This window comes from Nanorana parkeri, unplaced genomic scaffold (assembly GCF_000935625.1).
Source record: "Nanorana parkeri isolate BGI_ZX_2015 unplaced genomic scaffold, ASM93562v1 scaffold260, whole genome shotgun sequence".
Taxonomy (NCBI): Eukaryota; Metazoa; Chordata; class Amphibia; order Anura; family Dicroglossidae; genus Nanorana; species Nanorana parkeri.
Window position 1 is genome coordinate 707483 of NW_017306528.1, and position 20129 is coordinate 727611.

General features: G+C 40.7%; 1 protein-coding gene across 1 annotated transcript in view; it reads left to right on the top strand.

Moving 5' to 3' along the window:
* Positions 1 to 18401, top strand: part of GNB1L (G protein subunit beta 1 like) — a 32882-nt gene extending 14481 nt beyond the window's left edge. Inside the window, exons 4-6 of the mRNA XM_018556963.1 lie at positions 5285 to 5383; positions 15733 to 15948; positions 18070 to 18401. Coding sequence (XP_018412465.1) covers positions 5285 to 5383; positions 15733 to 15948; positions 18070 to 18336 — 582 coding nt within the window. The 3' untranslated portion in view covers positions 18337 to 18401. The remainder of the gene's footprint in view (positions 1 to 5284; positions 5384 to 15732; positions 15949 to 18069) is intronic.
* Positions 18402 to 20129: the final 1728 nt, after the last annotated feature.

The window sequence follows — 20129 nt, forward strand, 5'->3', positions numbered from 1 at the left end:
AACTACGGTAAAACAACTTCCTAACCCTTGCAGTGGGGCTTCCTCCGCACTGCATGGTTTAAGTGCTCGTGTTCGTCTAGGTTTAAAAAAAGTTATATTCGCCCGATCCTTGGAGCCCAGCTGGCTGTTAGACCGGTCCCTCCAGCCTGTCTCGTTATCCGCTCCAGAGGTCTACGGTCCAATACACTGTATTGAATGTGAGGACCTGAGGAGCATTCCATCGCTGGAACACCCTGCCTCAATACTCCTATTGAGAACCCTCAGCCCTGATAAAGGCAGTGGGCTGTCTCTGAGAAGGAGGTATGCAGATATCAAAATGTATTGATGGGTGGATGTCACATTGAAGGAGTAGATATTCCTAGGCAGGATGCATTTGCATTAAGACCGCCCTAGGTAAAGCCCACAAGTGTCGTGGAGCCTCCATAATTTAAAGAACTGGCATCTGATGAATAAAAGGGGTGGCCAGGAACATTTGGGCTGGGGTGGAAAATGCTAAATGATACTGGATGTCCTCTAGCTTGGAAATGAGACGGGCTCTATCTGACTTGCTGCAGCTTCGAATGCATACCGTAAGAAGGTGACCGTTTGCAATGACATCAGATTAAGCTATTTCAGTACAGATGAGGAGCCTGTACACCTGTGCTAAGCTAAAGATAAGTTTTGTCTCCCAAATGTACAGATGTTTCCATTCCTCAGTGCACTGCATATACCAGGCTACTTCGCTTATGTTTGGGTGTTGGGTCTTTTGGATGCATAAGCTATTGTCTCAGTGTATTTCTGGAATTGAAAGACAACAAGCCACTGACACACCATTAGTAGTAGTAGTAGTGGTATTATACAGGATTTATATAGTACCAACAGTTTGAAAGAATGACTCTGTTACTATATTTGAGGTGTTGGGATTAAAGAGGAAAACATATTTGAGAAGTAAAGCAAGTAAAAGAATACTGGAGGGCTGATTGATGGCATCTTTGAAGCATGAAGGAGAAAATGTAACGGTATGAGGCTGCTTTGGTGTTGGTAAGGAAGAAAGAAAGCTTGCTACACATAATGTTCATTGTAGCCAGCACTTGATTGGTGCAAACAACAATCTAAATCATACTTCTAAATCAAGGCAACACAAATCTGGTGAAGAAACAGGAAGCTGTAGACCTGTGTGTGATGGACTGACCGGCACAATCACCAGATCTCAGCAATATCGAGCCCTTGCACGAAGAGCCTCACTGTAGGGCCAGAGAAAAATGCCATCCCTAGTAAGAGCTAAAGAGTGTGAGGGATGAAAGTTCCCCTGAATATCTTCAAAAACTGACATCTACAGTGCTAAAGGTTTGCAAAGCTGTAGTAGCTACAAATGGAAGGTTCTTTGTTGAATGTAAATTTGTTAAACAGGGCAGTTATATGGAATAAAATGCTGTTATGACATTGTCAATCTAGTGGCTTTCATTTCTGATCAACATGATGCTACCTTGGTGAGTAAAAAGAAACGATGTTAAAAAATATTAAAATTTGTAATTTGAACACTACTTAAATATATATTTTAAGTGCAAGTATATGTGAAAGCACCTGTAGTAATGTGCATCATGTATATGTGTTACTACAAGTACAGGGCTCAAAACGTTTGAAAATTGTGAGTTCCATCTCCTCTTAGGAAGTCTTTATGTCTGGCTGCTGACCAACGAATGATACATTTTATCCTGGTTAATGTAATGCGTAAGGGTTTATCTGTTTATAGCTGCATTTATGAGTTACACTCTATTCTATGGTTGTGTCATCGGATGCATTTATAAAGTTTATTAATTTGTGAAAGGGCGTACCCATTATCTTAGTCTGATGCAGCCTCATTAGGACACTGGAAGCCTCTGGCAAAACTAGCAATCATTTTTCTTCATAAGTACTGCTAATCTAAGCTTACAAGTTCGCATTTAAAATGTCCTCTATGTACAAGTCTGGCTCCTGTTTGATTCATAAGGAGATGATATATAGTTAAAGGGACAGCATGGCATATTTTCAGTGAGCACATATTTCAAGTCATTATGGCAATGTTTACCTTGAAGTGGAACTATGGGCAAAATCAAAAATCCTCCATGTAACATAGTTTTATTGCCTGTTGATTATTCCAGGAGGTCTTCTTTTTACTACTTCCTATAAAAGACCAAGCTGTTCTGCAAATGTAGCAGGCAGTGGAGTCGGGAGAAACCATCTAACTATTAGGGGTGCTTACAAGGTCCCTTTTATTCATATGGCTTAAATCTTTTTTTACAGCTATAACAGTTAGGCTTTCATTGGTTTGTTGGTTACATGAAGTCAATAGAAAGCTACAAACCCATCTAAGACTACTCTGTCCAAAAGCGTGACAATGATAATGTGCAGTTTTACTGCAGAATGAACAGCATAGTCACTTTACAGGAGGTGGAAAAATAATTATGCTAATGGCAGGATCAACAGGAAATAAACTATGGTATGAGGGAATGGGGCTCAGAAAAACAAAAAACTGCTGTGTAAAGCTGCACTGTAGTCAGGTATAAATGACACCTGGTATAAGCCTCGTGATGAGCTGAAATGAAAAAGTAAGAAGATGCACAAGTAGCCAATGAGTTCATATGCTGACAAGAATCATGCTGATAGGAAAAGAAAGTAGAGTGACAGAGAGATGAGTTCATCACTGTGCTGCTTCTCCCTTCAATGTCCAGTAACAGGTTAGGGCTGATCTATGACAACCTAATTCCAAAAGATGTCACCAGCACTCCAAAAGTAGATTCAATATATTTTAATGACAACGGTCATTCAAAATCACAAGTACTTTCGGGGCCACGTTGGGTCCTCGTCATCAGGCTCAGAATAAGCCTGATGACGGGGACCCAACGTGGCCCCAAAAGTACTTGTGATTTTGAATGACCGTTGTCATTAAAATATATTGAATCTACTTTTGGAGTGCTGGTGACATCTTTTGGAATTACTACTTGACTACACGGTGCCTCCGTGGTCGCTACAAGCACCCTATTACAGACATCATCTCCTAAGAGATCCGGTAAGGAGTGCAGGAAGATACACACAATTTTGTACATCTTTGACAACCTAGGCTCAGAGGAAGTGGATTGAATGATGCTGGTCATCAGACTGAGGACATCTAGTGGTATATAAAAATACTGCGGGTAAATCTCTGGATTAAAGGTCAATATTGAAGTAAAAGCTGGTTTTCATGGGCTGCTTATTCTTGTCTGGAGTTCTGCTTTAATGCTAGTGACAGACTGCAGCATGCATATATTTTTCCCCCCATAGTTCTAATTTCAATACATTTTTGATTCCACCTGCATTTTATCTGGTTGCCTTCCATATTGTTCCTACTGTAATTTCTATAGAGCATTGTAGATCAATCACGAGAGGGAATTGTCAGTGATATCGCTGTGCCTCTGCATCCCAACAATTGCTGGGACAAGATTTCAGCCACCCAAGGAGTGCATAGTTTTCAATGAGTTGACCAACTCCTAGACTTAGATTGTTGGAAGAAGCAGTAAATCACAACTATTGTGCAGCACTGCAAAAATCAGAGAAAAAGAGAGAGTATGTAATGTGGAAAAATGGCTGCCCTCGTGCACTCACTCTATATTATTACATATTATACATATGTAAAGCTGGTCACATTTAAATAAAAAAAGGGGGGGGGGGGGAGACTACATTATAGCTTTAATTGCAAATTACAGCTTTGCCTTTGAATACATTTGAAAAGTCAGGTAGCTAGTTTTGTTGTTGGCTTTTTTTTTTCTCAATCTGCACTACAAAAACGAATGAGCACAATTTTTTTAAATTACATTGAAGCGATTAAAAAACAAAAATCAGGGGAAAAGGGGATGAAGGAGTATTGAAGGCTTAAAAAAGGGATGAAGGATTAAAACCTAATAGGAAGTATTTGGAGGAACAGTTTGGTGGGACCCTAGGTGCATTAGAGTTGCCGGAGGATTGTTCTCCAAGCTAAGCTTGCTTGGTGAGGACAATGGGCAGGTCTGGAGCTGTGGAACATTATTTTATGATTGCAGGATGACACATAATGTATGTTATGAGACTGAGGTTTGAAGCTGTATATTGCATCTCTAATTACAATACTTTATGGCGCTCAGAACATTGAGTAATGTTTTCTGCTAACCCATGGGGCTATTAGTTAAATCTTGTGGCCATATGGGCCTATTGCTCTTTGTATCATTACTCAGCAATTAACATTGTGATTTGAGTACATTGGTACTCTTCCTTTGTTTTCTTACTGTATGGCTTTTTGCATCACTGGCTTTTCATCCTGTGTTATGTTACTCAACATTGTCCTTTTTTTAATGTATCCATATTGTTGTTTTCTTTTATTGTTGTACGCTGTTGAAAATTAATAAAATATGTTTTAAAAAGTTTTTAAAAATCTAATAGGACTACCTAAACTCACTCCCGTAATAAACTACAATCTTATGTTTAGTTTACTCATTTGTATTGAGATTGTAGTCCATCTCAGTAGCGAGCTTAGAGCGGTGGCTACTTTACAACACACACAGGAAGCATGGGGAACATAAGTAGCCACCCTCCAGAAGGAAGGACAGTGTTAGCACTAATTCAGAGATTATTTGATCTACAGAGTGATACACAAATAAGACACATTTTTATGAATAGTTAAGGTACTGGAATGCATTTTTAAGATTTAACTCTGGAGTTTAATGCGAAGTGGAACCGAGCTGTCAAATGGACATCTGAGTCCTGTACATTACACAGGCAAGAGAGGCTTTCCTGTGTAATCATCAGAGTTCTGTGAAAGACATTTTTCCTGCTCTGTTTAGGGTGTCTGTCACTGACAGCAGAGAGTTGCACTCTCCCTGTGTAATCTACAGGACTGAGCTGTCAGTTTGACAAGTCAGTCCTGCACAGTGCACGGACAGGACTCATACGTGCCTCCAGTTGGGCAGCTCTGCTGTGAAAAATATGTGACCTAACTGTTGATTGCACTTTTATGGTGAATGTTGTGCAAGGAGGAATATGGATTTTAATGATGTTTAGTTTGTGACTTTGACGTTTCTCATGCTTTAGAGGATGTTATATATGAGCAGTAAAATCAAGGTATATACCACACAAGAAGCGATCGAGGTGGATAAAACGGTAAAAACGCGTGACACGAACCGTGCATATTCAATACGCCTAGGTGTGAACCCAGCCTGTGTGTGTGTGTGTAAAATATATATATATATTTTTAAATACCACTTTTATTTAAAGTACTTTTCACTCTTTTTTTTTTTTTTTTTACCCTTATGTACAGGTACAGGTTATAGACCTGGCATCCAAAAAGATATTAGGCTGCATGGACCCTGCTGCAGACAGCAAGTGCGGAATGGTGATGTGCATAAAACTTTGGCAGGTTAGCACACTTAATTTGAATTACCATATTTGGTGTTTTTTTTTAATGAAACAACTTTTCCCATGATGTTTTATAACAATGAAACAGCAGGCATGAGTTTTTTTGTAGGTTATGATTTGGCTTTCCAACTAGTCTGTGACTTGAGCTGCTGAATCTTCGACGGCATTTTCTTGATTATTCATCACAGGCCACGGTGATAGAATTCCTCAACAGGTGGGTTATGCAGCTACCTTCAGATGACTGGACACTGGCAAATTGATGGAAGCTGTAAAACAGCCCTGTATAACCTCCTACTCCTAGGCTGCCTCAGTTTTTTTTCTATTGTCCTTCGGTAATAGATGCTTTCTCTCTTTCATTTTTCTGAACTTTCCTGCTGAAGAATCTAGAAAGTTTCCCTAAGCTGTGAACAGCAACTGCAGCAGCTATCCAAACGGTTGTCACCTTGGCGCACCATATCTGGAAGACATGGGGCTGGACTGTTCTTAATGTGCTTATGACACTGAATCCTGTGTGGGGAACTCTCCTGGGCACTTTGTACAGCTTGGAAGTTGTCGCTGGGTGCTTTACAAGTCCAGGGCCATGATCCATTGTGGTAGAGCGCTGTCCCTGAAAGACTCCTTTTCGGTGGGAAACAATTTGAGGGCAAAGCTTCGATGAGGCATGACCACTCTGCCTAGTTATCCACTGCTCTGATGGTAGTAAGTCAGGGCTTGTCTCTGCCCAGGTACCTAGTTTCTTCCTTTTACCTCCGGTGGGTCACTGCTGGGGTTCCAGCAGCAGAGGGGGTTCACTGCCCTCTTCTATTTTTTTAATTCGGTGCCTTTCCCTGGGGGCATTGGGATTCCTAGTGTGCATGCACCCACCATTTTCCTATCTGGCATGTGCTAATCTGGCTACACAGGCTGTCCTGCTGCTGCTGTTACTCTGCAGGGAGCCTAGATCTCTGCCAGCCACTGCGCCGGGTTACTGCTTCTGCCTGTGGTGTTGGCTCACCTGGGTACACAAGCTGTCCTGCTGCTGCTATTACTTTGGATGCTATAGGAGTCCAGATCTCTAATGACCACTGCTGCTGCCTACAGTGTTGGCTCACCAAGCATACTCCGCCACAGTTGTGAATACTGGGATTTTCCCCTCTTGCAATTGACAGATCATAGGGACGTCTACCTCTGAGGAGTCACTGCCTAACAATGATTCTGGGGAGGGTTCTGACTCCTTCACTTCCCCTTTCAGGGTTCTCCTCTGGACCTTCCAGGGCACCCTGCTCTGGCCTGTCCAGGGAGGAATTTACTGTCATTGTGGAATTTATGGGAAAAATTAGTGCACTGTTAGTGTCTTCAGACCGCAGGCATAAGCGGGCCCCCTCTCTTTCCCTTTCGCTGTCTCCCTTCAGTCTCTCAGAGTTTTGGAACAAAGGGTAACAAGCTGGAGGTTTGCTCCTTGCTTTCTGCTGTCAAACTTACCAAGATGTGTCCAAAGACAGTTGGATGTTCTGGCTGCTCTGTGTGAGCTCTTCCCCAGGAGGTCATGGTCCTCATACCAAGAAATGGAAGAGTTCCAGGGGTTTTACTTCAAGCTTTTCACTCTAGGTAGGTGTTCATCCTATTCTTAATATCAAGATCCTCAGTGGGTTCCTGACGGTCCAGAAATTCCAGATGGAGTCTACCTGCTTTGTCATTGCCTCCCTTCACCTGGTAGACTTTCTGGCATCAGTTAACATCAAGTATGCATATTTGCACATCCTCATTTTTTTTCTGCCCATTAACGCTACCTGCCTTTTGCTGTGGCCATGCAACACTACCAAATTGTTGCCCTTTTATATTGCCTGTCCCCTTTACCTTGGGTCTTCACCGAGGTGCTGACTCCCGTGTTAGCTCTTCTTCGGACTCAGAGCTTCCCCATAGCAGTGTACCTGGAGGACCTTCTTCTCCTCAGAGAACAGATGTTGGAAGCCTTGCCTTACATCATTGATCGGACAACATAAACTCTGCAGGGCTTCCAGAAGTGGTTGCTGGAACCCCCTTATAGCATTGAATAGTTGGACATGGCCCTGTCCAGGGTCTTCCTTTCCTTGAAAAAGATCCCATCTCTCTGTTCTCATGGTCAGACCTTGCAGTCCAGGAGTTGCCAGACCATTCATTTTTGCATGAAGGTGCTGGGCTTGAGGGTAGCCTCCTTGTGCTCAATTTCATTCCAGACCGTTGCAGCTCAGCATCCTGGCTAAGTGAGACAAATAGGCTCAGTCCCTGGACCTCCCCATTCACTTGTCGAGCAAGACAAAGCTTTCTCTAACATGGTGGATCTCCAACCCGACATTTGAATCTGGGAAATCCTTATGGCCTATGGTCTGGAAGGTGCTAACTATGGATACCAAACTGTCAGGCTGGGGAACCGCTTGGTTCAAGGGACCTGATCAGTGTAGGAATCTCGTTTCCTGATCATCTTCCTGGAGATGGAGGCCTATAGGTTGTCCTTTCAGTGCTGGACCACCCAGTTACAGGGCCGCCTGACCAGGATTCAGTTGGACAATGCCATGGCTTACATCACCAATCTGGGAGGCACCAGAAGTTGCACAGCTCAAATGGAAGCGGACCTAATCCTAGCTTGGCCAGAACTTCACATAAAAGCCAATGGCGCTTTCAGTTTAAATCAGCTAAAATACATTCCAGGTGTGTTAAACCATAAGGTGTGCAAAGTCTTATGGCTCATTTACATTTACATGCCCGGAGACCTGCATTTTGTCTGCATATAAGCAACACAGGTTTTCGCAAGGGGACATAAAAAAAAAATTGGCTTCTATTCTGTTCACAACATAACAGAGTGGAGAGTTCCCCAGCAAACTGGGTGGAAAATGCAGCATGTCTGCATTTTCTGCAGCGCACTGTCTTTCACCTGAAGTCCATTTCTCTGTTGTGGTGCATAAAAATTAATGCAATACCACTTTGTGACATTTCAATAAAGTTCAGAAAAATGAAAACGGTGCATTGTAAAAACCCAAAGCACTGCCCCCACCGCTGGCACACACAGACACCAGCCCACACGCTAAAACCAATCGTTTTAGCAGCATGAGTAGAAAAGCTTATGTTCCCTGCTGATTTGAGAATCCTAACTCGGACCCAGCACAGAGTGTTTTAGACCCCTGCTGTGAAGGAAATGTAAGGATTTGCACACCTTTTGTTTTGATGGACCTGAAATGTATTTAGATGATTTAAACTGAGTTTAGTTGGGCTTTAAGCCAAGAACCAAATTAGCAAAATAGAGTTTTATAGAGGAACTGTCAGGAACTGCATCTGAACCCAGGGCCTCTGCTGTAGCTGGCAGTGGTTCTGTGATATGATCCCCCTCATACTGCTACCCATGTACTGACCTTTGGCTGCTGATTTACCGACTATCATCGTCTTCCGCTTCATACCTGATACCTTATGGCTACTGACCTCGGCTTCATCTCTGACTACGCTTCTGCCTGCTCCTATACTACTACTGTTTGCTTGTGTACCGAACCCGGCCTGTTTGACCACGACTTTGCCTGCTGTTTCAACTACTGGACTCCGAGCCTGATCCAGATCGTGACAGGAGCATTTTTCCATAATTTAAATGGGGAAGTCTGACTGGTCACTTTTGGGCTAATTTTTTTTCAATCTTAATGAAAAAGTACTTCAATCTGGCAAACGCTTGGATGAATCCAGCCCACAAATGTTAATCGGCTATAAGGAAAGGGAATCTTTGGATGGGTATTTGGTGATGAAAATTGATTATTAGCTTTATAAATATTCCCCTTATGATGTCATAATATTGGGTGGTTCCACTAAAGTGCCGTTTAATGTCACACCCTAGATATTATGAGCAAGGAAGAAAATGAAATGGCATTGTTTGAACAGCATTCTATTAATCATTGTTATACTAATATATTTTTTTAATTGTGAGCGTCTGATTTATTGTTTTACACACGTTGTAATTGTTCAGATAAGGAAAGCCTCTGAACAATCACATATTGTAAATTACAAATTGTGCAGTACATGATGTTTTGTGAATGTGCTGTTGAAAGCTTTATGACCTCAAGGTATTTCTTTCATGATTGTAAGCTATAGAAGGGAATCAGGTGACAAACATGATTTCACAGATTCAAATAATATATGAAGGTTTTTTTATGTTGTTAAAACACACAAACTGTAATGTTGACAGATTAAGGGAGATACACACAACCGGTAATATCTTGAAAGCGTACAGATCCTCATATAAATGAGTAATAAGAAAATAAATACTCAGAAAATAGAAAAGAAAACAACATAGGAAACAAATTCCAAAATAAAATATTATACAAATACAAAATATAAATAAAAATGAAATAACCGGTTCCAACTCTTAAGGTCTGCCACTCCCCCACCTCCCACATCTCTCATCAACATGACATGTGGCTCATGGTGCTGAAAATAAATGTTCATTTAAAACTAAACCCCAGGCAGATATAAAGGGCAAAATGAATGCAGCTCTTTACTCATTAATAAATCATTAAATGTATGTGGTTTTTTTTTTGTTTTTTTTTAATGCAAGCAGTGCAACTACCTGAATCTGAATTGGTATCAGCCTTTTGCGTCTTTACTGGGAAAAGCAGCACAAGGAACCAATCAGGTTTGCTGCAGTCCAAGGAGCATGCTGATAGGAGAAGAATACAGTGTGACATAGACAAGGTGGGGGGACTGTAAGTAAAATTGAAACTGCTGTAGAGAAAGATCAGGTCCCCCTCCCCTTCTAGACAGGACCGTGCTGTGAGGGCAGAGCTGTGTAAATCTCAGGACTGGATGGACAGAAATACAAATCTTTTGAGAGGTAAAATAACTCCCATATATGTATTTCATATGTGTATTAAGCGGTTTGCCTGGATTTCAGAATAAACGACAGAATAAAAATGAACCCTTGCAGTGGGGCTACCTCCCCAAATTCAAGGTTAACTGTGCGGTTTTCTCTAGGGACCAAATAAAGAAGATATACTCAGCCGAGCCTCGATCCTGCGGCAGTGACCACTCGCCTTTCTCTACGCTCCGGCTGTGGAATGTCCCTCGGCGTCCTCACATCTAATGCACTGTATTAGATGTGATGACTCACAGGACATTAAATTGCCAGAGCCCAGGGGAGAAGAGGCTGCAGGGACTGGTCTAGCAGCTAGGTGGGACTGAGGATTAGGTAAATATATATCTCTCTTATTTTAGACCCAAGACAAAAACAAACAGTTAACCCTTGCAGTGCAGAGGGTAATTTTTATTCTGCCTGGAGTTGTTCTTTAACCGTAAGCACCCCTGCTGTGCCCTGCGTATCAACTGTCCTTTATATCTTCACACTTTACCTTACCCTTGAAATTAAACATTAACATGTAACCTACCCCCAACACTTTTGTGCAAAAACAACTCATCGCTCTGCCCCACTGTGCTTGGTTTTTAGCGTGGTTTTTAGGCTGGTGTAAATTAACTCTTAAGGTAAGAATTAAGAGAAAAAAAACGCTGGAATGCATTGTTACAATGCACGCCAGTGTACACATTATATGCACCATAACGTGCACCCGCTGGTGTAAATGAATCCTGTGTGAATTTGGGGCAGCAGTTGAAAGTGGAACGCAAAGTCACTTATGAAACTGAATGTTTCCTACGTATTTCCTGATGCATCTGTTACCCAAAAAGTAGTCCTATATAGGTGATAACCTCCTTGTGAGGGTCAATGAAGATGGGAGGTAATAGCTACATGCTGCAAAGCACCCTAATGGATTCTTTTACAGCACAATCAATCCAGCAGTTTTTAATAGTTATATGTAAAATGGTAACTCGCTTGCTTGCTTTATTTTTGGTGTTTCTTCAACACAAGTCTGACTTTGTTGATAAATCTAGGAGGCCTTTCTCCATATTTATCCCAATGATAATTTCATGGTTTGTTAAACATACATGCCCGGTACTCTTTGTGCACTTATCACCGAGAATTCATGGTGAATTCAAGAGAAGGGCCCAAATATTTCATGGTTTTGAGCTCCTACCTGACTTCTCACCACTTAATAAATACCTCACTAGGGACTTATCAGCACAGTTTATTAAACGTCATATTAAAGGAGGCCTAGAACTAATACACAACCTAAAGTGTTCTCATGCCTCCCTCTTCTGTCTAATTTAAAATAGCTAAATCAGCCATGTAATACATACCAGTCAGCAAGTCTAGACTAGTTCTGTGTCCTGTCCCGGTGTTATTTGCAGTCTTCAGTGCTGGGTGGGATGTGTATGCAGGTAGTTCCACTGATTAGTTGCCTTGGTCTGAGTAGTAAACTACCTGCTCACATCTCCCAACCTGTAATACAGTAAAGCTGCCGGTACCAAGGCCAGGACATGTATAGAACCACTGCCGGATGTTTTATTAAGTAGAGCAATTTCAGAAGGGATTAAGTTATATATTGGGTTTAGGTCTGCCTTAACCCTATCGCTGCCACCAACGTATGTCATAGGTTGCTGGCAGCGGGGTTTAAAGAGACTCCCAGCAGCGACTCTGTTTACATGTGTTAAACCGACTGCCGGGTTGGGCCGGTGAAGTGCAGCCCAGCCTAGACATCCGTTCGCCAATTTCCTCCCTGCTGAATGGGACCGGAAGCGACACTGATTGCATTACTTCCAGTCCCTCCGCTGTCATTGCTCGGCAGGAGAAGCCAGGCAATAAGCTATTGGAGCGCCATCAGTGCTCCAATAGCTTTTTTGGAGTGGAAAGGCGACACTAGATGTCTAATTGACCCCTAATGTCACCTTAAAGAGTACCTGTCACCACTAGTATGCTATCACATAGGGGGCTTGTAAGTCCCCTATGTGATAGGAGTTAAGTAAAGTTACAAAAAATAAGATTAAATAAGTAATTCTAGGGCCAATATGAACAGATACCTCTAAATTGATGACCTGTACAGGCTTTTAAAGCGTCGCCTATGAACAAATTTGAGTTACCATATTTTATCGCCGTTTAACGGACACTCAATTTTTAACCTGGGCATGTTGGGTATCTATTTAGACGTCGTCACCTCTTCTTTTATATTTTACAAAAAAATGGGTATTATATTTATAAACTCAACACAGTCTCCTCTTTTATAGTTAAAGGGAAGTTTGGAGATTATATTGTGTGTGTTGTGCAAAAAGTATTGTATTTTTTACTTTATAGTGTAACTATATAAATATGCCCCATAGTTTTGGGAGTCTTACGTAAATTTTCAAGTCAATAAAATGCATTTTAAATACATAAAAAATGGTTCATCAATAACAAGGTTAAAGGAGAACTATGGGGTTAGGGCCTTAGGGTAACGGGAGGACACAAACTAGCGTCCTCCCGTCACCCTATGCTCAGCATACCGCGGTATACTGAGACGCCGCAGCTGAAGCGGATCCCGACAATTGTATGTCTGGATCCGCCCAGCTGCGTGAGTGTGTACCCTCCCCCGTACGTTCCGCCAGTCAGCGCTGGAGAATCGGACGAGGGAATCCAGTCCCTCCCCTATCACGGCAGAGAGCTGTGACAGGATCGAGAAGTGATCGAAGGCCGATATTTGTTCGCTCACTTCCCGATCTACTGAGCCGACCTGTGACAGTCTCATTGTCACAGGTTGGCTAGAACTATGAGGTGAGTGAAAAGCACTCACCTCATAGTTCTCCTTTAAGATACAATTCTTTGAAAACTTGTGCAGTTCCTGGGTTTTCTCAGGATAAAACACTGAAATTGCATGTTTTTCCTGCATCTAGCAGCTGGTGTGATCTGGCATTATAGTGTGCTTGTATCATTGGCTTTCCACAAAAACCACCTAATTTCACCAGGGATGTCCAAATACCAGTTCAGGTACCAGTGCCGATACTTGGCATTTTCATGAGAAGTACCAGGGTTGCAGCTGGGGCCTGGCTCTGGCGCTCCACCACTGTCCTGAAATCATTAGTCTGTATTGCTTTAGAAAAACTGTCACATGACAATAAACAACAATGTATCAGTACTTGTATCTGTGAGTACTTGGACAAGTATCAGTATCAGTGGAAAATAGTATCTGTGCATTACTTATATATTTATAAAAAACAATATTGTATTAAAATGAGGATGTACAAATCCCCGGAGCTCCGTGCTCCTTACAAATGACCGCTGCCTCCTAACTTTTGAATTTTTCTCTAGTCTAGTCCTGGAGCTGGAAAAGTATCTGTACTTGTACCGAGTACGGTACTTGGTATCTGAACATCCCTAAATTTCACTTTTCACATTCTGGTCCATCAAGGAGGTAAACACCTGGGAGGTAGATGTTGTGATGTTATTTACAAGTGTGCTCTGGGAATAGAGGCCCCCTGCTATGGAACGACATGGAAGGGGCCCCAATAAATTTGAGTAATACTTTCTTGTTTCTTGTCTTCTCAACAAACTACTTTGAATGCAAAACAATTAGCTCTTTTAATGTACATCAAAACATTATTTGAAAATCACAAGTAAAACAAATTTGAATGTGAACAGAGATACATGACTAAGTAGTGAATATAAACATGTCAGCAGAGAATTCACACAAATATAAACAAAAAATGCAAACTAATTCTAAAAAGCAGAACGGCCAGATGAATGAATATATACAACATTTTATAATAGATCAGCTGGAAAAGAGCAATATCGTGTCCTACTTTTCTTTACCTTGTCTTGTTTTGATATCACAATCTTTGTCATTACATGAGTAAGTTGTTGCCATTTATACATTGTGGCACGTGAGTAGTTGTGAATGAAAAATAAAGTTCCTAGAAATCTACATGTAAGGGAAGCAAATGACAGCACCACTTCTCTGAATACATCATTATAGCCAATTCATTCCATAGCTCTGCTGAGTGTATGGCAGTTATGATACAACAGACTGAGGCTTTAAACCTGACATTCCCTAGGGATATTTATCCTGGCTTGACCAGTTCCTGTCTGACTGGTTATTATAATTCACTCTGGTGAGATGATGAATCCTTTTCTCTGAAACTTGACACTCTATCCACCAAGGTTCCATCTCCTTTGAGTTATTTCAGAGGTTAAAATAAATGAGGTGTCTGGTCAGTGTGTCATGGCTTTTGACCTTTGGCATCATTAATCAAATTATATCTTATTGGTTACAGTAGTGGCCAAGGCTATGTTTACCCTTCAGTAAAAGCATTTATTTTGAACAAAAGGACCACCATACTAATTTGTGCAAAATATAATCGCACTTTATTCTAAGTTCATCTTGAAGAATTGGCTTAGTTGTCACATGTTTCACTTATACCAATCATTGTTCACAACTGGTCAGATACTTTTTTAGTAAAATATATGTTTACAATATTCTTGTTCTAGATAACAATTGAGAATTGTGTTTAGTTTTTTTGATGGGGTTTAGTTAGAGCTGACGTTTTTCACTTGATCGTTTTTTTTTTAGCTTAACTCCAGCCTGAAAGAAAAAAAAATCTTATATAGACATTGGGTAGTAACTAATGTGAAGAAACAATTTAAAGACTGTTTGTTTTTTCATCATTTGGGTCACGTGATATGGTGTAGATGCACAGAGTTCTTGATTATGATGCCATGGTGGTTTTTCTGGAATACGTACTCCAGCAGGCTTTGCAGCTAAGAATTTATATTTCCTTTTTTCTATATGATTTTGGGGGAGCCGTGACCGATGGCATGTACCGCCAATGTAACTTTACATTCTCCTTGCATCAATCAGTGTATATAAGTTAAAATATACATGGGGGAATTTATCAAAATTGGAGCAGACAAAATCTGGAGCAGCTGTGCATGGCAACCAATCAGCATCCACCTTTCATTTTTAAAGCTTCACTGAACATACTAAAGAGAGAAGTTGATTGGTTGCCATAGGCAAATACTCCTGATTTTGTCTGCTCCAGTTTTTCATAAATCACCCCATAGTGCTTGGCTTCAAATCACCAAGCGCACTTGCTTTACACAAGTAAGCAATTCAACATTTCTTTGAAGCATCAAGGAACAATAGGGTACACCAGATGAGAGGAGGAAACAGGTCAGTTCTTGCATGATGTTTTTAGTTTTCAGAAAGACAACTATAGCTGCTTATCAGGTGAGCCACGTTTCCTCATTACATGGAACATATACATTTGATTGGTGGGTGTTATTTTTGCAGGTACTTTAAATGTCTTAATTTATATGATTTAGAAGTGCAATTCCATTTCTATATACTGTGTTAGTTTTCAGAATGACTTTCAGGGTTATTCACAAAAGGGGGAAGAGTTTGGAGAAGGCAGGAGAAGTGAACAATCTAGGCCAAAAAAGCTGACCCTTAACCCTTTTGTGAATAACCCTGTTAATGTTCTTTGCTATTATTTACCCAACAGCCTAATTCGGGGTCAAGTCCCTTGCTCATTGTTGGCTATGAAGACGGCTCTGTGGTCCTCTGGAATGTCCTAGAACAGAAAATAATGAGCAGAATTATGTGCCACAAGGAACCTGTTATGAGCCTTGACTTTGACTGCATGAATGCCAAGGGGGTTTCAGGATCCTCTGAGAAAATACTGAGTGTCTGGACTCTTGACGAGCAGCAGAACCTCAAGGTAAAAACTACCATCCCATCTGGTCTACCCATTCAGCCATACAATACTTGTCCTGCTGCTACAAGAATGTTTAGTTAGCAGCCCTTTGCCAATTCATCATTGCCTACTTTCAACATCATAGTTCTGATTGAGTGCCTTAAAATATGTAGTATGGCTGTTTTATTTGTTTATGTTTATTTTAACCCATGAAAGTTGTAAAGGTGCCTACACTTGTTTATGATTGTGTATATGACAAACCAAACTCTGTGGCCATTTTTGGTGACATTCAGACAACTTCTTTCAGACTAAAAAGGTAGAAATTAGGTTGTAAAATTTTAGATAACTTTCTGTGTGGATGTAGCACGTGTGGTATATATTTTTCCAGTTCAGTATTTTGCAGCATGCATATAAAAATTGATCAAATAAAGATATATTAAAATGATTATAAATATGTTCCTAATTTATATTGACAAAAAGTAAAATGTGCCAAGTTGAAATAACTATTTACAAATTGAATTGAAAATTAAAAATGTTGGCTTCACATATACTTTAATACTTGTAAATCTGACGGTATATATAATTACTTTATTATGTCGTTATCTATCATTTATAATGCTACGTTCTCCCCAATGGTATTGCTGTATTAGTAATCTATATACCGTATATACTCGAGTATAAGCCGTCCCGAATATAAGCCGAGGTACCTAATTTTAGCAAAAAAAACTGGGAAAAAGTATTGACCCGAATATAAGCCGAGGGTGGGAAATGAGGAAGCTACTGGTAGATAGATACCAATAAAATTACATTTTATGATGTGTTAAATTATTTATACATGTTATTATTTGTATTACTTTTTTTTCTTTTAGTAGTGTTTAGTGGTAGTATGATAGTATGTGTTGGCTTTTGAATACTTTTGGACAGTTTTGACATTTGATCATTTCCATGTGCTATCTAATGTATTTCCCTAAATGGTATTTAGTGAGCATTAATAAAATAAATAGATGTGCCTCCCACATAAATGATAGGGATAGTGAATGATTTCAGGTTTCCTTTCCCACTCATCCATTAATAATGCAAAGCAGATGTGTGGAATGTTACATTCCAGGTACCTGAGCTAATGACATCATGTGGAAATGAGCACAGTGGCTCACTCCTCTCATGTTCCAATTGGCATGCTTGTGTGTAGTCTCTTCGGCAACATAACCCTGGGCTTTAGTCCAACTGCAGTTCCATTATGAAAATCAATAAATACATTCTAATAAGCATTACTTGGAGTAAAGTATAATAATGATAAAACAATGCATCCGTAGGCCTGTAATATTCAGTACATAGCCTGGCTATAGTACATCTTCCTTTTTCCAGTAGTTTTCAGGAGCCCTTCCAGCACTGGTGCCGGTCTCTGATCCAGCGCTGACTCCTGTTCCACGGAGTCTGTGCGGGTGAACGCTGCCTGCATTGACTTACCCTGTGTCTCTTCTCCTGGCCGAAGATCTCTACTGCTCAAGCGCCCGCCCCATGATCCTTTGAGGCTGCCTGAGAATCTTTAGATCTTCGGACGGGAGTGTGCAGCAGAGGCACAGGTAAGTTTTAACCGTTTTATTAACTTTTTTTTAAAATGTTTTTGCATAAATCTATTACTCGCTAGCAGTAGATATGCAAAAAAAATCAACGAAGGTTTAATTGTCCTTTAAGTGTATAATGGTATACTTTCTGTTGAAGACAATGTCACAAAGCTATGCTATAGCCCAGGGGCGCCCACTATTGTTCATCTGGAGATCTACTTTTCAAATGACGAGCTCATTGAGATCTAGCAACGAAAAAACACCTGCATTCAGGGGCGGGAGGGGGCGTGGGCTGCGCAGGCAGGCCCCTCGCCCACAGTGACCTAATAACCTAGTAAAGAAAAAATAGAAAAATAAGGAAGTGAATTGTTTAGGTTCCATTATAGCTAATATCTCTGTATTTGGAATCTTTGCAGCAGCACTTTCCAAGAGAAAGTAACATTTTTTCACAGTGATAGTGCACCTTTCTAAACATTTATTGATTAACCTGTAATTTTGAAAGCTCCTTCAGTTTGACTATTGCTATGTAACATTATGTTCAGCTCTTTGATCCTTGTATTGTTTTTTTTCTGATTTTGAGATCTGTAAAGCCCAGGGAATTGTCAATCCAGGCATTGCTGATGTTGCAATCAGACAAGACAAGAAGATACTGGCAGCTGCAGGCTGGGACTGCCGCGTTCGAATTTTCGGGTGGAAGAAGATGAAGCCATTAGCTGTTCTCCAGTACCATTCAGCAAGTGTGCACTGTGTGGCCTTTTCAGATCATATTATACCTGAAGAACGATTGCTGGCAGCTGGATCAAAAGATCATCGCATTAGCATATGGTCAATATATTCACAAACGTAGACAATACGTTTTGTTCACTGCACCAGTATATTTTGGCAAATATCATGTAAAGGTTACAGCAAATAGCTCAACAGTGTTAAGTACTGTATTTGTAAATAAATATGGGTGTTAGAAGTGCCTAATACAGCACTTCCTGTCCAAAAGAGTGTAGCCCTGTTGGAAAACATATTTTTCATACTGTTTATCTGACCTGCTGCCTTCGTACTATAAAATATTATGCAGCAACATATCAGAAAACATGTTTTTTTTAATTGTTAATTAAGGAACACAGGATCAGTAGAATTCTGAGACAACTGGGTTGTACTGCTATCTACAGGAGGACTTGGACCCTAGCAAAGAAAAAAAATCAATTGACCGGCCAAGTATACTCCCTCTCACTCCCATGATGTTTTAGTTTTTTGGTAGTGTCCTCTGAGAATAGGACTCTTTTTCTACTCAGAGAAAAGTTAAACCATTTTTTCTAGACATTTTTTACTTTTGACAGGAATATTTTTCTTTAATCAAGATTCTTTTTTCCTTGCAAGGTGAGCTCCCAGTGCAGTTGTATCAACTAGTCCTTGGCACTGCCTTGGAGGCCGTACCCAGATCATTCCATGATGAACATGTGGGTCCTGCCTGTAATTTGATCCTCTGACACTAGGTTTTGCTAATGGTGCTTCCCAGACACCTAGGGTACTAATTTGTCAGCAACAAAGTTATTTACAGGGCCAGGGCCATGACATAGCCACTGGGATGATCCTGATCCCTGAAGACTTCCTTGGGACTATGTCCATGAAGTTTGTGGCACTCTCCTGTACTTCAGTGCCATCCTTGTTTGGCACAGAGCACTTTGCAGGACTACAACTGTGATAATTAGGGCTTTGCCGATGCTGACAGCCTGGGTCATTGTCCCTTACTTGAGTCCACATGGTCCTCTAAGTATTTCCCATCTCCCTCAAGTGTTGCCCCCCCCCACCTGAATTATACAGGGAGGAAATTTCTACAGCAATGTTATATTTTATGAACAAAATCAAGACCATAGACCTACCACTGCCTGTCAAACTGCTAGGCTTAAGGATACCCTACCATTTCTTACTGACACAATGCGCACATGTTTAAAACTGGAGCAACCTGTGTCTGAAAACACTAGGTTATTAGTTTAGGCTCCCTAGAGGTCCTAAGACTGTCAAAAGTCAATTCCTTACTAACACTTATCTTTATACAGGCTAGGAAACTCCTCACAAATTGTTTTGTCAATATTTTGCTAAGCAATATCCCATGGAGGAGGCATTTACCAAGATGTGGGCAGTTTCTGTCATGGAGCCATCCAATTCTTGCTTTAACAGAGAATTATGGCCAAACTTTTTGTTGACATAGTTCTCTTTAGGGTCACAGGAGGACATATACTAATGTCCTCCTGTGACCCAAAACTCAGCATGTAGCGAGCTTTTGCAACCTGCCATGTCTGCCAGACCTTGGCTGTTTTGACAAAATAGATGTCCACGGAACTTGACACCATCCTTACTGATCTCTCAGTTTTGGAGTGTTTAGAACTTATGCCTGCTGCTTTGTACAAGTGTGTTGATTGATTATTGGATATTGTACACCTCATATTCAGCATACTCCTGTCTATTAATATGTGGAGAATTATTTAAATGTTGGTCAGAACCACAGTGCTTGCTTTTTGATGGTGTCTTTGGTGCCTCTGTGGACAGCTTTATCAAAGATGTCACTAGGGGAAAGTCCCAGCAAAACAAAACCTAAGCCTTAGTCTAGAAAACCTCCTGCTTCTGAAATTAAAAAAGAGTTGATTC